The sequence below is a fragment of the Gallus gallus genome, chromosome 5, assembly GCF_016699485.2.
Source record: "Gallus gallus isolate bGalGal1 chromosome 5, bGalGal1.mat.broiler.GRCg7b, whole genome shotgun sequence".
In the NCBI taxonomy this organism is placed as follows: Eukaryota; Metazoa; Chordata; class Aves; order Galliformes; family Phasianidae; genus Gallus; species Gallus gallus.
The window spans coordinates 13177912-13196260 of record NC_052536.1 but is presented as its reverse complement, the minus strand read 5'-3'; the positions used below and the strand labels follow the sequence as shown (position 1 = coordinate 13196260).

The window sequence follows — 18349 nt, the reverse complement described above, 5'->3', positions numbered from 1 at the left end:
ATGGCAACTTAGGTCAAGTGCTGAGTTTTATGTAAATTCTAATATTGCCTTTATATCTATTGTGTTAATTAGAAGCAGGCTGTGTGACTGTTGTTGTTTCTACTAAAAAAAAAAAAGCTTCCATAAGGATGTATGTTCTTATTCATTTGTTTTTGGAATCCCTTAAACTATGGGATTCTACTCAAATTTTCATTAATGGTTTGGGATCTTTCTTACCACCCCTTCTTCCTCCCTCTTTTCTCAGTCCATAGTGAGCTAGTTTATCTACTAAATTGCACTGAAAAGTAGGACTTATAATTTAGCAGCAGCAGCACCAATATCCTGCTACAGTGATGTTGCCAGCATTACTGAGATCGGGCTACAGACCTTCCATGGCATATCATACTGTTCTTTCTGTCTTATATCAACAGCTGGTTCTTATGTTTTGCTGTAAGTCACTCAATTATAAGATTATAACAACCTGAAAGGCAACCATCACACACAGCACATCATTTGAATATCCAGTCTGCTCCTATACAGTATAAATCTGAATAGTTTTACTATTAGGTTACCATTTTCAGAGTTTAGCTTACAAAAGCAGTGTAGGCTCAGGCCTGGGACTGAAAATGGCCAGCACCTTCCTGTCTTCTTCCCAGATACTCTTTTGAGTGTTTATGCTTGAAATTCTGTATGAGAACTGCAGAATACTATTTCGACGTCTAATTACTCCTTGGCAAACCTAAATTTCTTGAATGAAAGAATGAGGAGTACATTCTTCTATATGTGATGCTAAAAAGACCAATGTGCTCTCCATTGTACAAGGTGCTGGAATGAGGAACGGTCTACGAAAACTGTAGTTCATGAGTATGACACAAACCTTCTTTGCAGAAGACTTGAATTGAACCTTAAATAAAACACTCCATGGCAGAATGGGAGAAAGAGAAATTGTAACCTGTATTTCAGAAATTCCTTTCTTATGCTCTTTAATTTTTGAAATTAAAATGATCACTTTTAGCTATAATAATAACGAGCTGGAAATAGAGGTGACTTTCTCATATCTACCATTTTGTTCCCTGTCCCACCCCCACATACGAGACCTGGTCAAAATTTTTCAAAATGTAAGCTGTAGAGGAACAGATAAATGATGGAAAGTTGCAACTCACTGATTTATTCTTGCCTCCATGCTTGATATCTTGATAGAAACCTTTACAAGCATCGTGGAGAAAATCCTTGAGAACTCTGGAAACTTCACTGAGAGTGAAGAGCGGGGAGATCTCCTGCTGTTGACCAGTGGTCCCTGCCAATGTCAACTTGCTTTCTTCGTGTTTCTTCAACAGAAGTTCATAGAGGAGGCACTTTTGTGAAATGGAACAGTAGAGTCTCTGCAGACGACTGTATGTCAGGAATTCGGTTATGTTGGCCCCATTGTCAATAAATAACTTCACAAATTCTGGCTTGTCATTGATCAGGGCATCCATCATCACTTCCTCCAGGTCACAGGACTAGATTGATTGAAGGAAGGGGAAGAGAAGAAAAAGCAATGAAGTAGTTTTTGAGGTAATCATTAACAGATGAGGAGGGGCATAGAACTTTTTATTAGGATGTGCACATTTTACTTTCAACCAAGTTAACAGCAGGTCCAATGAGATAGAGAGGTAGAGCTATGTAGAAAGTGTCTATGTGAGCATTAATGTTAGAAGGTTGATGTTATCATCTAGAGGATACCAGAAGGATAACCTAAGCAAAGGATTCTATGGGGTTCTGTGTCTGCCTAACCTCTTAGTGAAGAATTTAGGTAATGCTGAAAACTGAAACCTTCTGTCAGGATGTTTGTGTCCCACACCTGTTGGATTACAAAGCGATAGGTCACTAAGGCAACAAAAATGTGTACCTTCCACTCCACGTCACCATTGAATATTTCACTTTTAGCTATGTCCACTCTATTCCAGGCCACTGCCAACTTGAGTTCATCCAGATATTCCTGGGCATCCTGACTGTGACTTTTACATGCTGGAAAAAAATAGGGAATGCAAATAAACTCAGTACTTTACACTAGTTACATTTAATGTACCACTGGTAATTTGATTAACAAAATGAACTTTAATTTAGTTATTACAGGTTTGTGGGTTGCTTAAACAGGAAACCTGCACAGGTATTTTTTATCTCAACTTAAATAGTCATCTAAAAGCTTTTATGTACTCTATATTTTTGGTGGGTAATTTACCTATTGAAATGTTAACCTAAAATATGTAGTATTTTAAGAGTAAGCCTGATCTGCAGAAAGTGGTTGGTAGGACTATTGTTTTTTTTTTTTTATCTTGTTTTAATTAGCACATTAAGATTAGGATGCCATTTCTCCATGCGAAAATTAGGCTAGTCTAACACAGATTGAAATGGCTGGTATAGTAAGTAATGTATTTCAGAAGATACAGTGAAAGCTTTTTATAGAACCTAGTTGTTTCTGGAACTGAGGTGATTCATGTCTGCTTGTGTTATCTTCTTTCGTGGCTTGTAAGTGGAAAAGCTTCCAGCATATTTCTGTTCTTCTATAGCCTCTATGACTAAGAGAAGCAAGTATTGAAATGAAGGACTGATTATAACAGCACTACACAATGGCATGAGATTAAAAAGCAAACGCTAGTTTAATGCAAGGAGCTTTCCTCCTGGTGGAGGTAATTACCTGGTGGTAATTGCCAGTCACTTTCTCTGATGCAACTCTGCATCAGAAATGAAATCTTATACGGCAGCCAACTGAACTTGCTCAGGGGAAGACTAAAATACAATTACGGCACAGAGGAGTCCAATAATAGAAGTTTTGCATTTATTATTCTTACCTTTTACTAAAGCTTTTAAAATGACCGTGTCTAGTTCCGAATCGTCTTGCTCAAAGTTGTGCAGAGTTAGAAGATGTTGGTGTGAGATAATGTTCTGAATCTGTTGGGAATTGGAATGAAAATCATTTAGCATGTCATCCTACTGCTAAACGCCAGTGCTTAAGAGCTCAATGCAGATCACGCGTACAGTTTTTCCCAAAGAACTTACATTCTAAATGCAAAGCTGAGGTTTGGCAAGGAGACAAACATCAGCTTCCCATGTAAAAAGATCCTAGGGCACGGAGGGAGTTACTATCTTTTCCAACATCACATAGCATGCATGATAGGAAGAACAGAATTTGGATATGCTGAGAACCAGAGCAGTGCTTGGACTGAAAGATCCTAAACTCTCATTCTTATTTGACTCATAGTCATGCTGTGACTAGCACGCCACTAATTCTGCTTTACCTCTTCCTTCACTGTTATTAACAATTTCTTCTTGGAGTTGTTTATGTAAAAGCACAGTCTCTAAAGCTTCTTGGAGTAAAAGTCGTATGTAATATTGATAGAAATAGTGCTCTCCTTCTGCCTCTTTATTTGAATGTTGTTTCTCACAGTGCAGCTGCACTGGGTCTGTGTGAGCATCTGGCAGTGTTGCTTCTTGGTGCCCTTCCATCTCCTTGTGGTATAACCTGACAAAGTTCTCCTAATGGAATTAGCACGTGGAACTTTAAAGCTAAGATTTACAGTGGGGACTGCAAAGAAAAAGTAGTGGGTCAGGTTCTGTGGATTTTGTTTGTCTCATGGGCATGCAGTGCTTTTCAATCCCCACAGTAAGACAGCATCCAAGTGGTGGGTTTTTACATTTCTAAAATGTTTCTGCGTAATGGTTCAAGTGCAGTGTCTCAAAATCTAGCCTGTTTTGCCTTTCCTTTTTAAGAATATGTATAACAAACATTGGACAGGATAACTTCTAAACGCCCTTTGTTCCCGTAAGTTTATTCATGCATGCCCACAGTAAGTTCTCCACTTAACAGCTGTGGATTGTGAATTAGGTCCCTTCTGTTACAGCTGTACAGGCTCCACAGCTGTGGAGAATAAATAATGCTTCATGTTCCCCAGAAGGACTGTGGGCCTCTTGGGTGCTGGTTGTTACTTCAGGAAATAATTGAGAAAGGACAGAGCCCTTAGTGTTCAGCTGAATTGCTAGGACAAAGTCATTTATATGATCAACTGAGCTCTTGATTTTAATGCTAGGGAGGTGTTCTGTCACTAACATCAGGGCAATGGAGTAAAAACATTCAGGCAGTACCTCCTCAAACCTGTGCTGAATGGGCTACTGAAGCTAGAAATGGTAGGAGAGAGCTTCTGAATGTTACGCGTGTGATTATCAAACACTGCATGCAGTTATCAGACATATGATCTCACTGTTGCTGTCCATTGGAGAATGTCCTTCCAGAGGAAGCTTTCTGCAGGGAATTTCTCTTTAAACTGCTTTTCAACAGCTTCTGGCTTGACGAGTTGTGGCTCATCCATGAATGCAGCTAGGATGTCAGCTATTCCTCCAGACCCTGCTAAGATAAGCCAGGGAGCGGAATTTTCCAAACCAATGCAAATTCTCTGTAGTTTAAAGAGAAAATTATTAGATTTCATGTATGGGAAGAAAATCTTGCTCAAAGAGGAATCACTTATTGCAGACTAGGAATAAAAGCATATCCAAATCAGATTTAGTCTGGATTTGGTTCAGACTCTTCTAGATTATTGGGATTTCTTTTTATTTTGTAGCAGATTAATCGTTATAGGCCCCTGACTATATGTACTACTCTGCATGACTCGTCTGCTGAGGAGTTAAGCAACTGATTTGGACAGGCAATGCCTAAAACCTGTAAGTCCGTGGCTGCTTTCTTTTTTCCCTTGCTCCCCAGCTCTTTCCTTACTGCAATCTGTGCTTTCAGTATGGTCAGGTATAAGAATAGCACTAGACAGGAATTCTCAACAGCTTTTTTATGGCAGCTAAACTCATCTATATGTTCTGAAAATTGGGAGTTTTCTTGTGAGAATATAATGCTGAGCCACAGAAAAAAACTTACTGAAACACAGCAGTGGTAAGAGTTAAAGGCTGCCAATTCTGTTGTGCAATTAGGAGTCAAGACGGTTGTTGGGAGAGAGGAAAGCAGAGGCTACGGTAGCGTAGTTGTAATAATGACTAATTGCTGCCAGTTACTTCTTACTCCGGAGTTATGCAAGATGATGATGAAATTCTATGCATTTCAATACCACAAACAGCAAGAGAATCAAAGGCACTGTTGGTTTATTGTTCATTTGTTTTAAAACAACTATTGTAGTCTTTGGTGTGTATTGTCCACTTTGTCTTTTAAAAGGTGGGTGTTAAAAATAAATAAATAAATAAAAGAAGTGCAATTGGTTATTCTTTCCCAGCACAGATGTGAACGCAGGGCAGGTCCAATCAGTCACCTTTGGTTCTCCAAGTCACTTCGTTCTCTAGAGCTTTGAAAAGATCTATAAGTTCTGATGTGACTTTTCAACACCCAGGATGTAGAAGTTGCTGCCGTATTTAGCTTTTGAGAATGAAAGCTCAAGAACTGACGTTGTAACTTAAACAGTGAGATTTCTAATACCAGAGCGTGTTTTAATCCACCTGACGAAGATGTGATGAGATGCAGTGACTGGAAACTGAGACTAAAAAACGTCACCGGAAATGAGCTGTTATCCTTAAGAAATAGTTTACCAGGTTGTGTAACAGTCTCATCATTTATAACACTTAAGCAATGGTTAGATGTCTCTTTGGATATTCAGTAGAGTATTTGTCTTCATTATATATATATATAAAAGCTATGTAGACACTGACTGCTACAAAGTACCAGAATAAAATACCTTAAAAAGAAAAATGGAAGTCACAGAACTTGTTGGCCAGGAGGCACTCTTTAAGTTATAGGAGTGCTCAAAAAAAAAAAAATCATAACTGATTTTTCACTGAAGGTGATGTGAATGTTAGCAGGCAACCATCCAGCCTTCTGTCATACAAGGTGCTTTTTGCTCAGGGGAAGTAGGACGCTATAATTTGTAAGCTGCATACCTAGCAAACCTGGCCTTGTATCTCCCCGGTGCTCTGCGTCGGTGGCAATCATCTCTCTCTTGCTGAACAGCACTGAGTAATTCAGGCTTTTGTATGTCATCTCCATAATAGTACGGTGTTTCTACTCTGCTAGATTTGAAGCTGATTTCTGAGGATTTGTTCTGATTTTGGGTTTCCTCCTCTCCACTCTACTAGCTGGCAGGAAGGCCTAATGATCTGCTGGCACCTTCTCAAAATGAGATGCTTCACCCAAACAAACACTGTTAAATTTACTATTAGCAGAATTCAGTTCTTATGTGGCGTATCGATCTAAGTTTTGAATTTATATAAAGTGCCAGCAAATGTATTCATCTTCCAACCAAATTGTCCAGTGCCTCTTACCTCAAGTGTGCCTGGTCTTCCATTTACCAGTAAGCAAAGCACGGGGATCTCAATGCTGCCTGTTCCTGTGAAATAAGTGATTTAATTTAAAACCACCACCAAAAAGATTTCACCAAACTATTGTGTTTCTGCTGTTCCCTTGAAAACGCTTCTTCTGTTTTGTCCTGATTCACTACATAGAAAAACTTGAGCCTGCAGACTGCAGGAGAGCGCAAAAGAAAATGTTGGAGGGGTAATGGGGCTGCCTCAGGTTGCAAGACAAGATTAAGTTTTTAGAGAGAAGCAGCTGACATTAATTATATTCAGATACAGTTAGAATTGATGAGATGTCACTTTGTCTCAGGTGTTGAGGAATGTTGCCCCATTCCTTTTATGCATGAACCTAGCACCAGCAGGAATCATAGAATGGCCTGGGTTGAAAAGGACCACAGTGATCATCCAGTTTCAACCCCCCTGCTATGTGCAGGGTCACCAACCACCATAATATTGCATTTTTAGTAGTGCTGAATTCAAAAGAAATGCCAGTGAAATATTCGATTTCTGTCATGGCCACAGGGGAAGAAATGATATAGGCCTCCCCATCCTTAGCCATCCCCTCACAGGTTTCTGCTTATTAATGAATACTGAATTAGGTATTTAAAAAAATGACTGTAGATTGGCCTTTAAGAAATTCTGTCAAAACAGCAGCATCGTGAAATGAATGCCTCTTACAGTTGGAAGATGAAAGGCTTTTGGTTCAAACAATCTTTTGATGTTTCCCAAACTGTATATGGATCACCAGTTACTACTGGTTGCAACATCTGTAGTGGGATGCTGACAAAGATAAGGTAGAACTGAGCCAACACAGGCTAGCCGTGCTTGGCACGTAACTTCATTTGTCTTAGTGAATGGTGTAGCACTGCCAGACGTCTTTAAGGTGTTATTCTTCTAGGTTGAATAGTGACCCCTATGAATACTGGATCCTCAGGAAATACTTGTGGTTTCACATCTTTTTCACTTCAAGTAAATTTAGATCAAATTCAGCCTTTTTTGTGTGTGGGTGGTGATGGGGAAATTCTAATGTTATACTGGGGAAGGCGGGAAGTTCTTAAGTGAAAAGGATATTCAAAATACCAAAACTTCCTTCTTAACTACTTGTAGGTATTTTTTTTAATAGAGAATTATGTGTGATCTTGGAGTGTTTTAGTTTAGTACAGTCAAAGTTTGCTGAAGTTGAGTATAAATGAACTTCAGTGAACGATACTGGTTTTGTTTATTGAAGATCTCACTGCACTTCCACTGTTCCAGGGAAATATTTGTCAGATGAATCAGCATTTTTTGACAGGAAATTGTTCCACTGAGATCTGTTCAATCAGATTTGGTCTGCAAGCAGAAAGAGGCTACTTTCTAACTGTCAGCACTGAAACCTCACCCTACCATTACAGTCCATGTGTGCTCTATCTCACGTGAGTGATTGGATTTGCATTCTTTGGGTGCATTTGCACACTCAGGTGCATCTGTGCAACTATAGGCTATGTAACTGAGTATTCCATTGGTGCACAGAAGTGTGAATAAATTACCTCTTTCCTTTCTGTTTTAGCACTGTAGGTATTATAGAAACAAGGGGAAAATAATCGCATTAGAACTACAACTGAGTTATTTCCACAAGTAGCAGAAGGAGGCCTGTCCCCATACTCATTTTTCATTATAAACAAAGCTCACGTAGGTTTTGATGGTCATCAGATATATATTGTTTACCTAGGATAAGATACTGAAGCTAATATGGTTGAAAATTTTTCATGGGGTTTTGGAACAGCTCTTTTTGGCCAGAGTGGGAGCAGCTCAAGATCCCGTGGGTGAGAAGGGAGATAAGTGTACAACAGTGAACATCCATTTCTTAGAGCTGCTGGTTTAGGGCACTTAGAAGAGGATTTATTTTCCGTGTGCTGTATTTTAAGGCAATTTGGGCTATGCTTTGAAGGCCAGCTTTGAGTTATAGCTGAGGTGCAATAAATATCAGGATTTCTGCTTCACGGAGCAGTTCTTTTTTTGACCTAAGTCAGCTTAATTCTGCCTCTTGCACAGTGACAGCTGTGTTTATTTGATCTTGCCTATGCAGATGATAAACTGAGAACTTGACTTGCCTTTGATAAAGACAGAGAACCACAGGCATCCCTTTAACGTCACTGTTGCTCAGACTAGCATGCTTCTCTAGTCTACTTACCACCATACCCAGTACGCTGTTCTGAAATGTGCTTTTCCAAAGCGAGCCGTAGTTTAGTGGTCTCATCTGGCTCTTCTGCTGTTTCATGATCCACCAAAATAAAATGGGAATGATTGTGGTCCAGTGAATACAGTGGGCCTTGGGCGTTATCATCTGATTGGTAGTGTACAAGACTTCCATCCTAGAGATAAGAGGAGAGATGTTAATGTTCTACACAAAGCACAGCCCACGTTAAATATTAAATAACTGTCTGGGTAAAACAGAACCCCTGTTTCAGTCTCCTATTGTAAGGATTGCACAAGTCATAGACAACTATACATGCTTTTTCAAGCTCTCCTTCCACAAAAATACCCCTTTCTTTCCCACTGCTGCACATTCACTTTGATATATCATTTCTAGCTGCAAGCCAGGCTGTAAATGCCTCGTTATTTTTCTTTTTCCTCTTCATAATCTGTTGTGAGTAAGCCAGATCAGTGCTGTAGCTTAAAAGCTGCCTTTTCTTTCCCTGTGCTTCTTTCCCAGTTCCTGCAGCCTTTGAGTTGATGAGCAAAATACCAACTTAGCTATTGTTGCCTATGTGCTGCATTATTCTTCCTGCTAATTTTGTGTGTGCAGATGTGCCTATCTAGGCATAGCAATGTAATTATGCAAGTTACCTAGTCGTTATTAAGGTATGGTAGAGAGATTTACACTGTTTTTAAGAGCCAGATCTTGTGTGGCACCCTTGTGAATCAGCTTTTGTTGTTGTCTGCTGGAAAGAGTAGGTGCCCAGCTGAATCCTGGGGGAAATTCAACCTAGGAGCTGTTCGGGTTCTCCTCCACAGCCAAGGCTATGGCTGATGTTAGAGAAGCAGTGAACCTATCATCAGGAGCTTGTAGCACCATTACTAATTCATGAAAAAATGTAAAGGAATTTGGAGAACAAGCTCTTTTATGCATCTGATAGAAGGGCTGAGCACACTGCGTGTCATTATGCCAAGTGGCTTTCTGAAACATAGCTGTTTATGGTCAAACTGCAGAAGCAAAATATCCTCCAAAGGTCAAAAGAGTTGTAATAAGATGTGTTCCTATGGCTTCCTTCCCTCTCAGCAGCTCTGGGAAGAGTTGGAACATTGGAGGCTGTTCCAGAGGAAAAAACAGTAAACTTGTACGTAGCATCACAAGTTTCTCTGGCCTCCCCCTCTCATTCCACGTCTCTCATTTCTTATGGAAACTTATATCAAAACAGTTAATTTGCCTTTAAATTTCTGTTTTGATGGAGGGCGTGCCTGTGTTCTGCTGCCGTGTAATTTTAAGCTTGCTCACCAGAGATTTGGCCTTAGATTAGGACCATGAGATGCAACTGACTGAAAAAGGCTCTCAGGGATTTTCCTATTTATTCCCTGAAAACATGGAAGTGATCATTCAAGGATATTGAAAGCATGCCAGTAAAAGAAAAAAGGAAGAGATCCACTGATTTCAGGGCTTGTTTTTCTCCTTGCAAGTGTGCACTTTTAGCTCTATTTCACACAACAAGCTGTTTGTGCTAGTAGCAAGTATAAGGTGAACTGAGTTTAGATCAACATCCTTGTCTATAGCTCTTTTGTCTTAAAGTAACTGACTAAAATCTGGAATGTCGTTTGGTCGATGTAGTGCCAGAAGTCAGCGGGTCAAGAATGTTCTACAAGTATTCTTTGACGAAGCCCTTGGGCTCTAGTCAAGGAGAAAATGTAATTTGGTAACAGTGCACTTGTTTTGTAGCTGTTGTTTGGGATAGATTGAGATGTCTTGTGATTGCTTAGTCTGGGAGGGACGTGCAACAGTTGGTTTACTCTTGCTGGAGGAACTTTCCTGAACAAAATTCCCTAATGTGGTCAACCGAATTCTTTCCTCTGAACCATTCAAACAGGTTGATGTCTTCCAACTGGAGAGTCTCATCTGACAGAGCACTCAGCTTGGCAAAAGGTGTGGAAAGGAGGGAAGCCCAGTGACAGTAAAAAAGCAATATAATCTGGCAGTCTCCGCCTGCTGATAGCTGGTGTTTGACTGCTGCCTGTCTGATAAAGAGCATGATACAAGTTCAAAGAGCTGTCTATGTCATTTGCTTCTCAGCTTCTGCGGGGAAGTAAAATAGCACATTCAGATTGTCATTAATTGTCACTATGCACCCACAGTACTCTTATAACGGTTTGCTTAGGGTAGACAGAATATACACTGACGAGGATGTAATTAATTGTCTTCTCCATCCCCAGGTCAATTCAGCATCAACTTGCCTTGGTATTTGCAACAGCTGATGCATAAAGTTCCACTGCTTTGATCTGAACTGTAGAGAGCCTAGAACTCATGCATACTAGACCAAATCCTGCATGGGAAGCATTTTTGGCCTGGAGGGTAGGGAAGCTTTTGCATATTAGACACCAATTCAATGACTGAGGAGAACTTGATATTGAAATACTTATGGCTTCGTTTGATACTAAGATATACGATACTTCTAAAATAGCTTGGAATTCTGCAGTAAGTGGAGAGGGTGAAAAAAAAATAGTGTTGAAAGTACCCTGTGATGCGTGTTGTTTTTCCTTAAGTTCCTGTTTTACCAGATACTGAGCTCATGTCCAATGCTGTCACCTGCTGGATATTTGAAGAATAGCTGTCAGATATACTCCACAGGGCGCAGAATCGTTGGGGTCTAACGACTTTCCCTGCTTTTACCTGTCTTCTAAAGCACACATTGAACTCCACTTCTGTTTTCAAGGTAGCTCAATGTTCTGTTCTCTACTACATCAACATTCCGTAAACATGGAGATCCCTTCTGAACAATCCTGTCTTGCCAGTGGAATAAGGGAAAAAAATATACCTTTGTGTTGTCCAGAATTTCTCTGTGCTGAATTTTTCCAAGGGAAGCGATTCCTATGGCAATCACTCTTACTTTGGATGAAGTACTTGCCAGTGTGTGATCTCGGACTGCTTGCACCAAGTGCCTTGTTATTCCAACACGTAAAGCACCAGTAAAAATCCAGGCATCTGAAATTATTATTTTTTAATTGTGTTAGGTAATTTGTTTATAGTTGAATGTCTGTGTTTCTTGTAACATTACTTTAAGTACCAAATTTAAGGTTTGTTCAGGTAGTCGGATAAGCTGCAGACAAATCTTGATAGAATCACGGAATGGCCTGGTTTGAAAAGGACCACAATGATCACCCAGTTTCAACCCCCCTGCTACGTGCAGGGTCACCAACCACCAGACCAGGCTGCCCAGAGCCACATCCAGCCTGGCATTGAATGCCTCCAGGGATGGGGCATCCACAGCCTCCTTGGGCAACCTGTTCCAGCACGTCACTACCCTCTGTGTAGAAAAACTTCCTCCTACAGTCTAACCTAAACCTCCCCTGTCTCAGTTTAAAACCATTCCCCCTTGTTCTATCACTATCCGCCCTCATAAACAGCTGTTCCCTCTCCTGTTTTATACACTCCCTTCAAATACTGATAATCTTGATAGACTGTAATATTTAGAATTAAAAAACACATACACCCAATGCAAGGCTTTAATAGAGAAAATAAGAAATTGTGCTCAAGCAGACATGCTTTATATATCATGTGATGCAACCTTGTCATCTTTGCTCTGCTGTCAATACACCCTTCAACAGTGCTATTTCCAGACTGGATTCCATGTCTGAAACAGAGTAGAAGCATTACTACACCAGGCAGACCTGGTTGTTAACAGAGCATTTTCAAAAATGTAACACAGAAGACACAAAAAGCTATCGAATCTTAAGTATGGAAATCATCTGGGTGTAAAACCAAAGACCAAAGTGCCAAAAAAAGGTTTGATAGCTGGCTCTTTCATTACAGAAACCGAAGCTGCTTAAATCTTGTCCGACCCAGTGAGCTGAAACCAAAAGCCATGAAGCAATCATGCGAGTAGGGCCAGTGACGCTGGAAGATCGCTAGATGTGAGAATCCAGCAGGAGTATAAATCCTTCCTTTAATGCCTGAAGTACTAACCTGTGCTTTGGGCTGCCTTTATGAGTCCTTTTTTTAAGGTGTCCCGCAGCCAAGGCTTCATCTGGAAAGTTTCTTCTTCCCCTACTAAAGAGACAACCAAATTGGGAGCCGGTAGCTTCCATTTGTTGAGCATGACTTCAAATATAACTCCAGGGTGAATAGTACATGGGACCTTAATAAACTTGAATAAAAACAAAACAAAAACAACAACAAAAAAAAGAAACCCTGAGTAATAGCAGTACAGTAGGATACAGTAAATGTAAAGGTAAATGTGCCGTAACAATTAAATGCTTATTAGTACTCCTTGATTACTTGAGCAAGACCTGACAGAGAACAAAATACTAGAACGAATTTAACAGGCTGCTGTGAAATTCATAAATAATAAATATTCATAAATAATTCACAAATAAGTTCAAAACAATCTCATTAATCATGTCAGCTCCATGGGTTCGTTCTGCATTATGAACTGATAAATCACTCTCTCCTTTAATGCTGCTATTCTTTAATTGCCTTCAGTTCCGTGGTGGTTTAGCAAAGCCAAGAAATCTCTTAAGCATTTCTTGTTTCTGCAGTAGCTGAAATGTTTGCCTGATTTCGTGTCTGTTTTTCAAGTGTCCCCATCCTGCTCATTTTCAGTGGAGTATTCTTGGCCTTTATTCAGGCTAGGTTTCCATTTGGCAAAGTAAATGCTTTTCACTGTTGGATTACCAGCGGGTATTGTGCTTAGACTTCACAATGAAATGAAACCTTAAGGCTGAGTTCTGATCCTAGGATTTCCTTCTGCTTGGGGGGGAGCAGGTGTAAGAGAGCAGTGAGGAAGTGGGTCTGTCCATGCACAGCCTTCTCCACGTATGAACAGAAAAGGGAGAGAGAAATTCAAGAGCCTCGAAACAGCTCAGCAGTTTAAATCCCCAGTGATTAACTATTTGGAAGAAAGCGGTTAAAACAGGGAAATGGTGCAAAACGAAGGGCGTGTGATTTTATTTATTTATTCATTTTTAAGGGGGAAAATGAAGGAGCAACTGTAACTGTAGCAGGTCTGTGCAGGTCAAGTGATTGATTTCTCTTTGTTAATAGGTGTCATTTAAAATTACACTGCTGTTTATAAAGGTTTGGTCTCTATTTTATTTAGAATGTGGTGCCTAGCACTCTAGAACATTGATCTTCCATATTATAATCTCTATATTTAATGCTAAGCGAGTAACAGCTGAACAATAGCAATAGTGCTTCAAGGTTAAGACTCCTTAGTGCTGTACCTTTCCACGTTTCTTTCCAGAAGCTGTGAAGTCGATTTCTCCTATGCAGTATGGCAGTTCTGTTTTGGAAGTTTCTTCTTTGTCACTGCTGCAGTATTTGGTCTCCATCTTCTCCATTCAGTTTCTCGGGCGATCGCCAGGCTATTCACTGAAATGATGTTGAGAAGGCTGGAAAAGGAGAAATTGATTAAACCGGAGAGACCCCAAAATCCATGAGTTTACATCTAGTTGAGTTCTTAGCTAAATATTTTCCTATTTCAATATTATGGTTGTACGGCCCAGCTGAAACTGAAGGTGTTGATGTTGGATGTGTAGGCAGAAGGAGGCAGATTCCATAATGCAGCTTTGTAACTTAGGTGATACAAAGGCATGAAAGAATAAAGCAATTTGGGTGTCGTTTAGCAGGTAGAAATCTGAATTACAGAGTTCAAGATCCCACAGTCTGTCCAAAGCCATGTGGGGTGTTTTGGAGCCCAAGAGATAAACCTAATTCTAAAAGACAGAAAGAGATGCCTTAGCCATAACTACTGCAAGCAAAGGCTGAGCTGTGTCAGTGGGTGTCTGAATAATGCTGTCTTTCTGTGGTTATGCACCATGCCGCTATGACTGATATTATCCAACACAAAGACTTAATAACTAATTGATGGCATTGCCTTCACCTGAGGATCATAGGATTGTGGAATGGTTTGAGTTGGAAGGGACCTTTAAGACCATCTAGATCCAAACCCTGTGATACAGTCAGGGACACCTCCCGCTAGACCAGGTTGCTCAAAGCCCCATCCAGCCTGGCCTTGTGAGGAGAGGTTTGCTCTCTATTTGCTCCTGGAATAGGATACCTATTCATAACACAAAATACATAAGACTAGATTTTACTTAACAGCGTACAGTTCAAAAAGCGATGTGGTTTTCTTTATACGTGGCTACAGGAATGATGGCAAGTAATCCATCCTAAAGCAAGGTCGTACAGTAAGAGCTGCTGTTCTGTTTTACATTACTGGAAGAAGTCTCCTTGCTTTCCAGTTCCGCTGGGCTGGTATAATTGCAATTTCGAAAGAATGCATACAGATTGCATACTTTATTTTGTTTCTCTTCAGTGCAAAAACAATGAGAACAAAAGATCTCTCCCCTCTGCCCTCGTCTGCACACTCAGTACATCTTTAAAAAAAATCTGTTTGATAGCAAGCCAGAAATGATAATCAACCCTGCATTAATGAGACCGTGTTCATAAAAATCCTAATTTCCAGGTCCAAGAGGTCTGCTGTGGATTTAAAAGTGGGTCTAACTAGCAAGTCTCGTGTGGCTCCATTAGGATGCTCCAGCAGAGGGAGCAAGCCCTCCAGCTGTTTTCTATGGGGAAAGCCTCCCCCTTAACTTCAGACTTAGATCAATGCTCTAAAGATACTGCTCTTCCTGACCACACACTAGTCACATCTTGAGAGAAGTGTTTATTTTGAATACCAGGATATCAGACTTTCCCAGGTTACAGTCTTACCTAGAAGACCTTATTTCAGATTATCAGTAATGGTCATTGCCACAAAGCCTACCTTTTTGTTGGAGCCCACTTGGCCACGGGAGACACGGCTTTATCTCCTAAGACCATAGAAGACAGTATTCTAAGGGCAGAAAAAAGTAGTAAATACAGAGCCATAACAACACATTTTAGCTATTCTAAAGCATAGAAGTATTGCTTCTTAGAATTTGCTGACAGAACAAAGGATTTGATTAGAAAAAGGTATTCAGGACTGAATTCCCAGGGTACATTTAGTCACCGTTCATCACTGTCCTAGATAGTACGTGTTTATTTGTAACTACACACAGGCAGTGACCTCAGAGTAGACATCCATTTAGTAAGTAATCTCACCACTAATTTGCTCTCACGGGTAGGCCTCAACTGGTTAATGTTATGCCTAGTTCCAGATCCTAACTTGTAAAATTTGATCAGGAGGTTACATTTGATATCTCTTTTAGAACAAAGGCATGGAATTACCAAGACTTATGCAGGATCTTCTCATATTTGGACAATTAATTTTCTCAGTTATTTGATTTTTAGTTTAGCAACTCTGGCTTCTGGATGGTAGCAAGCAATGGTGAAAGAGACAGAAGTAGATTAAGGTGCAGAAGCTTTGTTCATAAGCAAGGAAGCCAGCTGGTATCTGGTACTGCACATGGCATGTTTTTCTCTCTCTCTCTCTCTCTTTTTAATTTAGTTTTTAATTGAATAATCTTTGAGCCGTGATGCCAGAGATTGAGTGTCTTCTGGTGGAAGCATTATGTCGTGTTTCCATCCTGTTCTTATGTCCAGTCCTTCAGCACACCTGCCAAGCTGCTGTCTATGGTGGGATACAGAGCAAAATGCAATTTGATATCTTGTACAGCTGTTCTTGCGTTCATATCCTAAGCCAGAAAGACATCCTGCATTAAGAGAAGCAGGAAAGTGGTACTGACAGAACAGCAAAACAAGTGCCCAGGTTGTGCAGGGTTCTGAATGGTATCCATGCAAGAACTTAGAATGGCCCTACATGGAGCTGAGAAATGACGCTGGATGCGGTCATGGACTATTGCTGGGTGCAGCCTTCATGAACTTTTACAGACAAAGCCAACAAGCAAAGCCAAGTATTTTTTTGCTTTCAACAAGATTTGACACACTGACAGTTCTATTTGCTTTCTCTTCTACCTGCTGTTTAGTTTCCAAGGAGTAAATACTGGGACTTTCAGTATGATGCAGTATTGCACAGGTGAAAATGTTCCGTGTTGTTGCAGTGTTCTACATAATCGTACAGTGGAGTAGGGAAATTTTGCTTTGCTATTTGAAAGTGTGGGGGAAAAGATTTTAAAGGCAATTCTACAGATACTGTGCAAGTGAAAGAACCAGGGCTTCCTTAGATAATGGATATTGCAAAATCAGCAGGACATCACCAGCTGCATAAGATTTGCAGCTGTGATTCCTGAACATGAAAGCTGATCCACAATAAAAGTTGAGTTGCCTTTCCATACAGCTGTATCAGCTCTTGCAATGCAATCCTTCACTCTGATGGTCAGAATCATAGGATACTTGTCCAGTACCGCACACCTCCTCACTTTTCACTTCAGTGGAGCTCCACTGTATACTGATCAGTCAGCACACGGACTTCTTTTTTTCACTCATTTTTGAATATATATATATATATTCAGAACATAACATAGATCTGCCATTTCCTCCTGGATTGTTGAAGTTTCTGTTGATGTTTCTTACTTTAAAACGCAAGCATGTTGCCCAATGCCTTCTCACAGGCAAGGTGGCACTAGGCCTGTATTGGCAAGCTGTGTAACAAGTTATTCTTTCTTGTGTTGAATTCTGTCTGATTCTGGCTTTCACTGAAGTCTGTCCAGTGGTTTCAAAGGCTGTTGCTTTGAGACTTGAGGCTGTACTAGATTGCAAATGTCAGGTCACAGCAATTGGGTCAAATCTTTGTGGTCAAACTCGTGACCTTACACTGAAGCCAGCCCAGCTGAGGATGTTGCATCATTGCAACATCATAGAGTGTTGTTTAATTGTAAGGGTCTGGAATATGTCCTGCATTGGGAAAGATTAAGCAGATTGCCACTAAGAGGAGCATAGTTCAAGTACTTTTGAATGATGGGGAAGGTAAAGAAGGAAGCAAAGAACAGATAATTATTATAAGCACAGCTGGGTGAAAAATCAGTGGGCAATACTTCAGTGTTTTTTCACTCTCTGAATACTACTTCCTATTGTACTTTTTTTTTTTTTTTAAAGAAAATTCCATATGATGCTTTTACCCTAAATTTTTTTGGAGGGGGGGTGGGGCTGTCCTTCATTATTTATGAAAATACTCTTGTGTTAAATCTGATGAAAAGATTCTTGAAGACAGGCAGCTGGAAACAGCTAAGGAGTGAAAGAGTGCTGTAAGAATCTTGCCTGCTGCAGTCTGTGCATTCATATTTTAAATATATCCTGTGTGCATATATATATATATAGAGAGAGAGAGAGAGCAATCTTACTTTAATTCTGGTTCAGGCTTAAGTACAGATTTTCTATCTAGGCTGCTGCTGGATATTTAAGTTTGTAGGTCAGATTCTGTCCTAGATGTTCCCACTGACTATAAGTACAAAACATCTATGAAAAGAATGTACCTCTAATGATTACCAGATCTGAAATATAACCTAGAAAACTATTTCTAACTAGCAAAGCAAGTTAAGACAATTATGAAAAGACAATTGCCAGTTCCACCTGCAGCTGGAAATGTGAGTCAATGTCATTTACGTTCGGGATGGCCTGCTTAAATAATTCTGGGTGTTTGCCAGTCTCATGAATCATTATTTCTTTAACCTCATAAGAGGGAGCTGTTAGAATTGTCCCATTGTACAATGAATGCTTGTGACATTGGAGTTTGAATGTCCCTAGTGCTCTTTTGTCCTTCATTCTGGGCAGTATTATCTTCTTATTGAGGCATTCCAGGTTCCTGAGTTGTAGGAAATTGGCAGACGGGTAAAACATTAAGGGAATAATTTTTATCATTTCAGGGAAACTCTATAAGGCAGATTCCTATTGAGATTCTTCCAACATACATCCATTCCTTTCTGGACTGTTCTCTCGCCTACCCGTCTCCCTACTGTTCTTCTGCCGTGTCTTCTCTCCTGC

General features: G+C 40.1%; 1 protein-coding gene across 3 annotated transcripts in view; it reads right to left on the bottom strand.

The window, feature by feature from the left end:
- Positions 1 to 18349, bottom strand: part of TRPM5 (transient receptor potential cation channel, subfamily M, member 5) — a 47229-nt gene that overhangs the window by 22930 nt on the left and 5950 nt on the right. The window contains exons 2-11 of one of the 3 annotated variants that reach the window (XM_003641321.6): positions 15255 to 15323; positions 13711 to 13878; positions 12455 to 12635; positions 11307 to 11473; positions 8474 to 8654; positions 6271 to 6335; positions 4221 to 4412; positions 2814 to 2913; positions 1871 to 1989; positions 1143 to 1481 (exon numbers count right to left, since the gene is read on the bottom strand). In XM_003641321.6, the coding sequence (XP_003641369.3) occupies positions 1143 to 1481; positions 1871 to 1989; positions 2814 to 2913; positions 4221 to 4412; positions 6271 to 6335; positions 8474 to 8654; positions 11307 to 11473; positions 12455 to 12635; positions 13711 to 13827 (1461 nt within the window). In that variant the 5' untranslated portion in view covers positions 13828 to 13878; positions 15255 to 15323. The remainder of the gene's footprint in view (positions 1 to 1142; positions 1482 to 1870; positions 1990 to 2813; positions 2914 to 4220; positions 4413 to 6270; positions 6336 to 8473; positions 8655 to 11306; positions 11474 to 12454; positions 12636 to 13710; positions 13879 to 15254; positions 15324 to 18349) is intronic. The other 2 variants (XM_040701651.2, XM_046942043.1) reach the window with 2 other exon arrangements.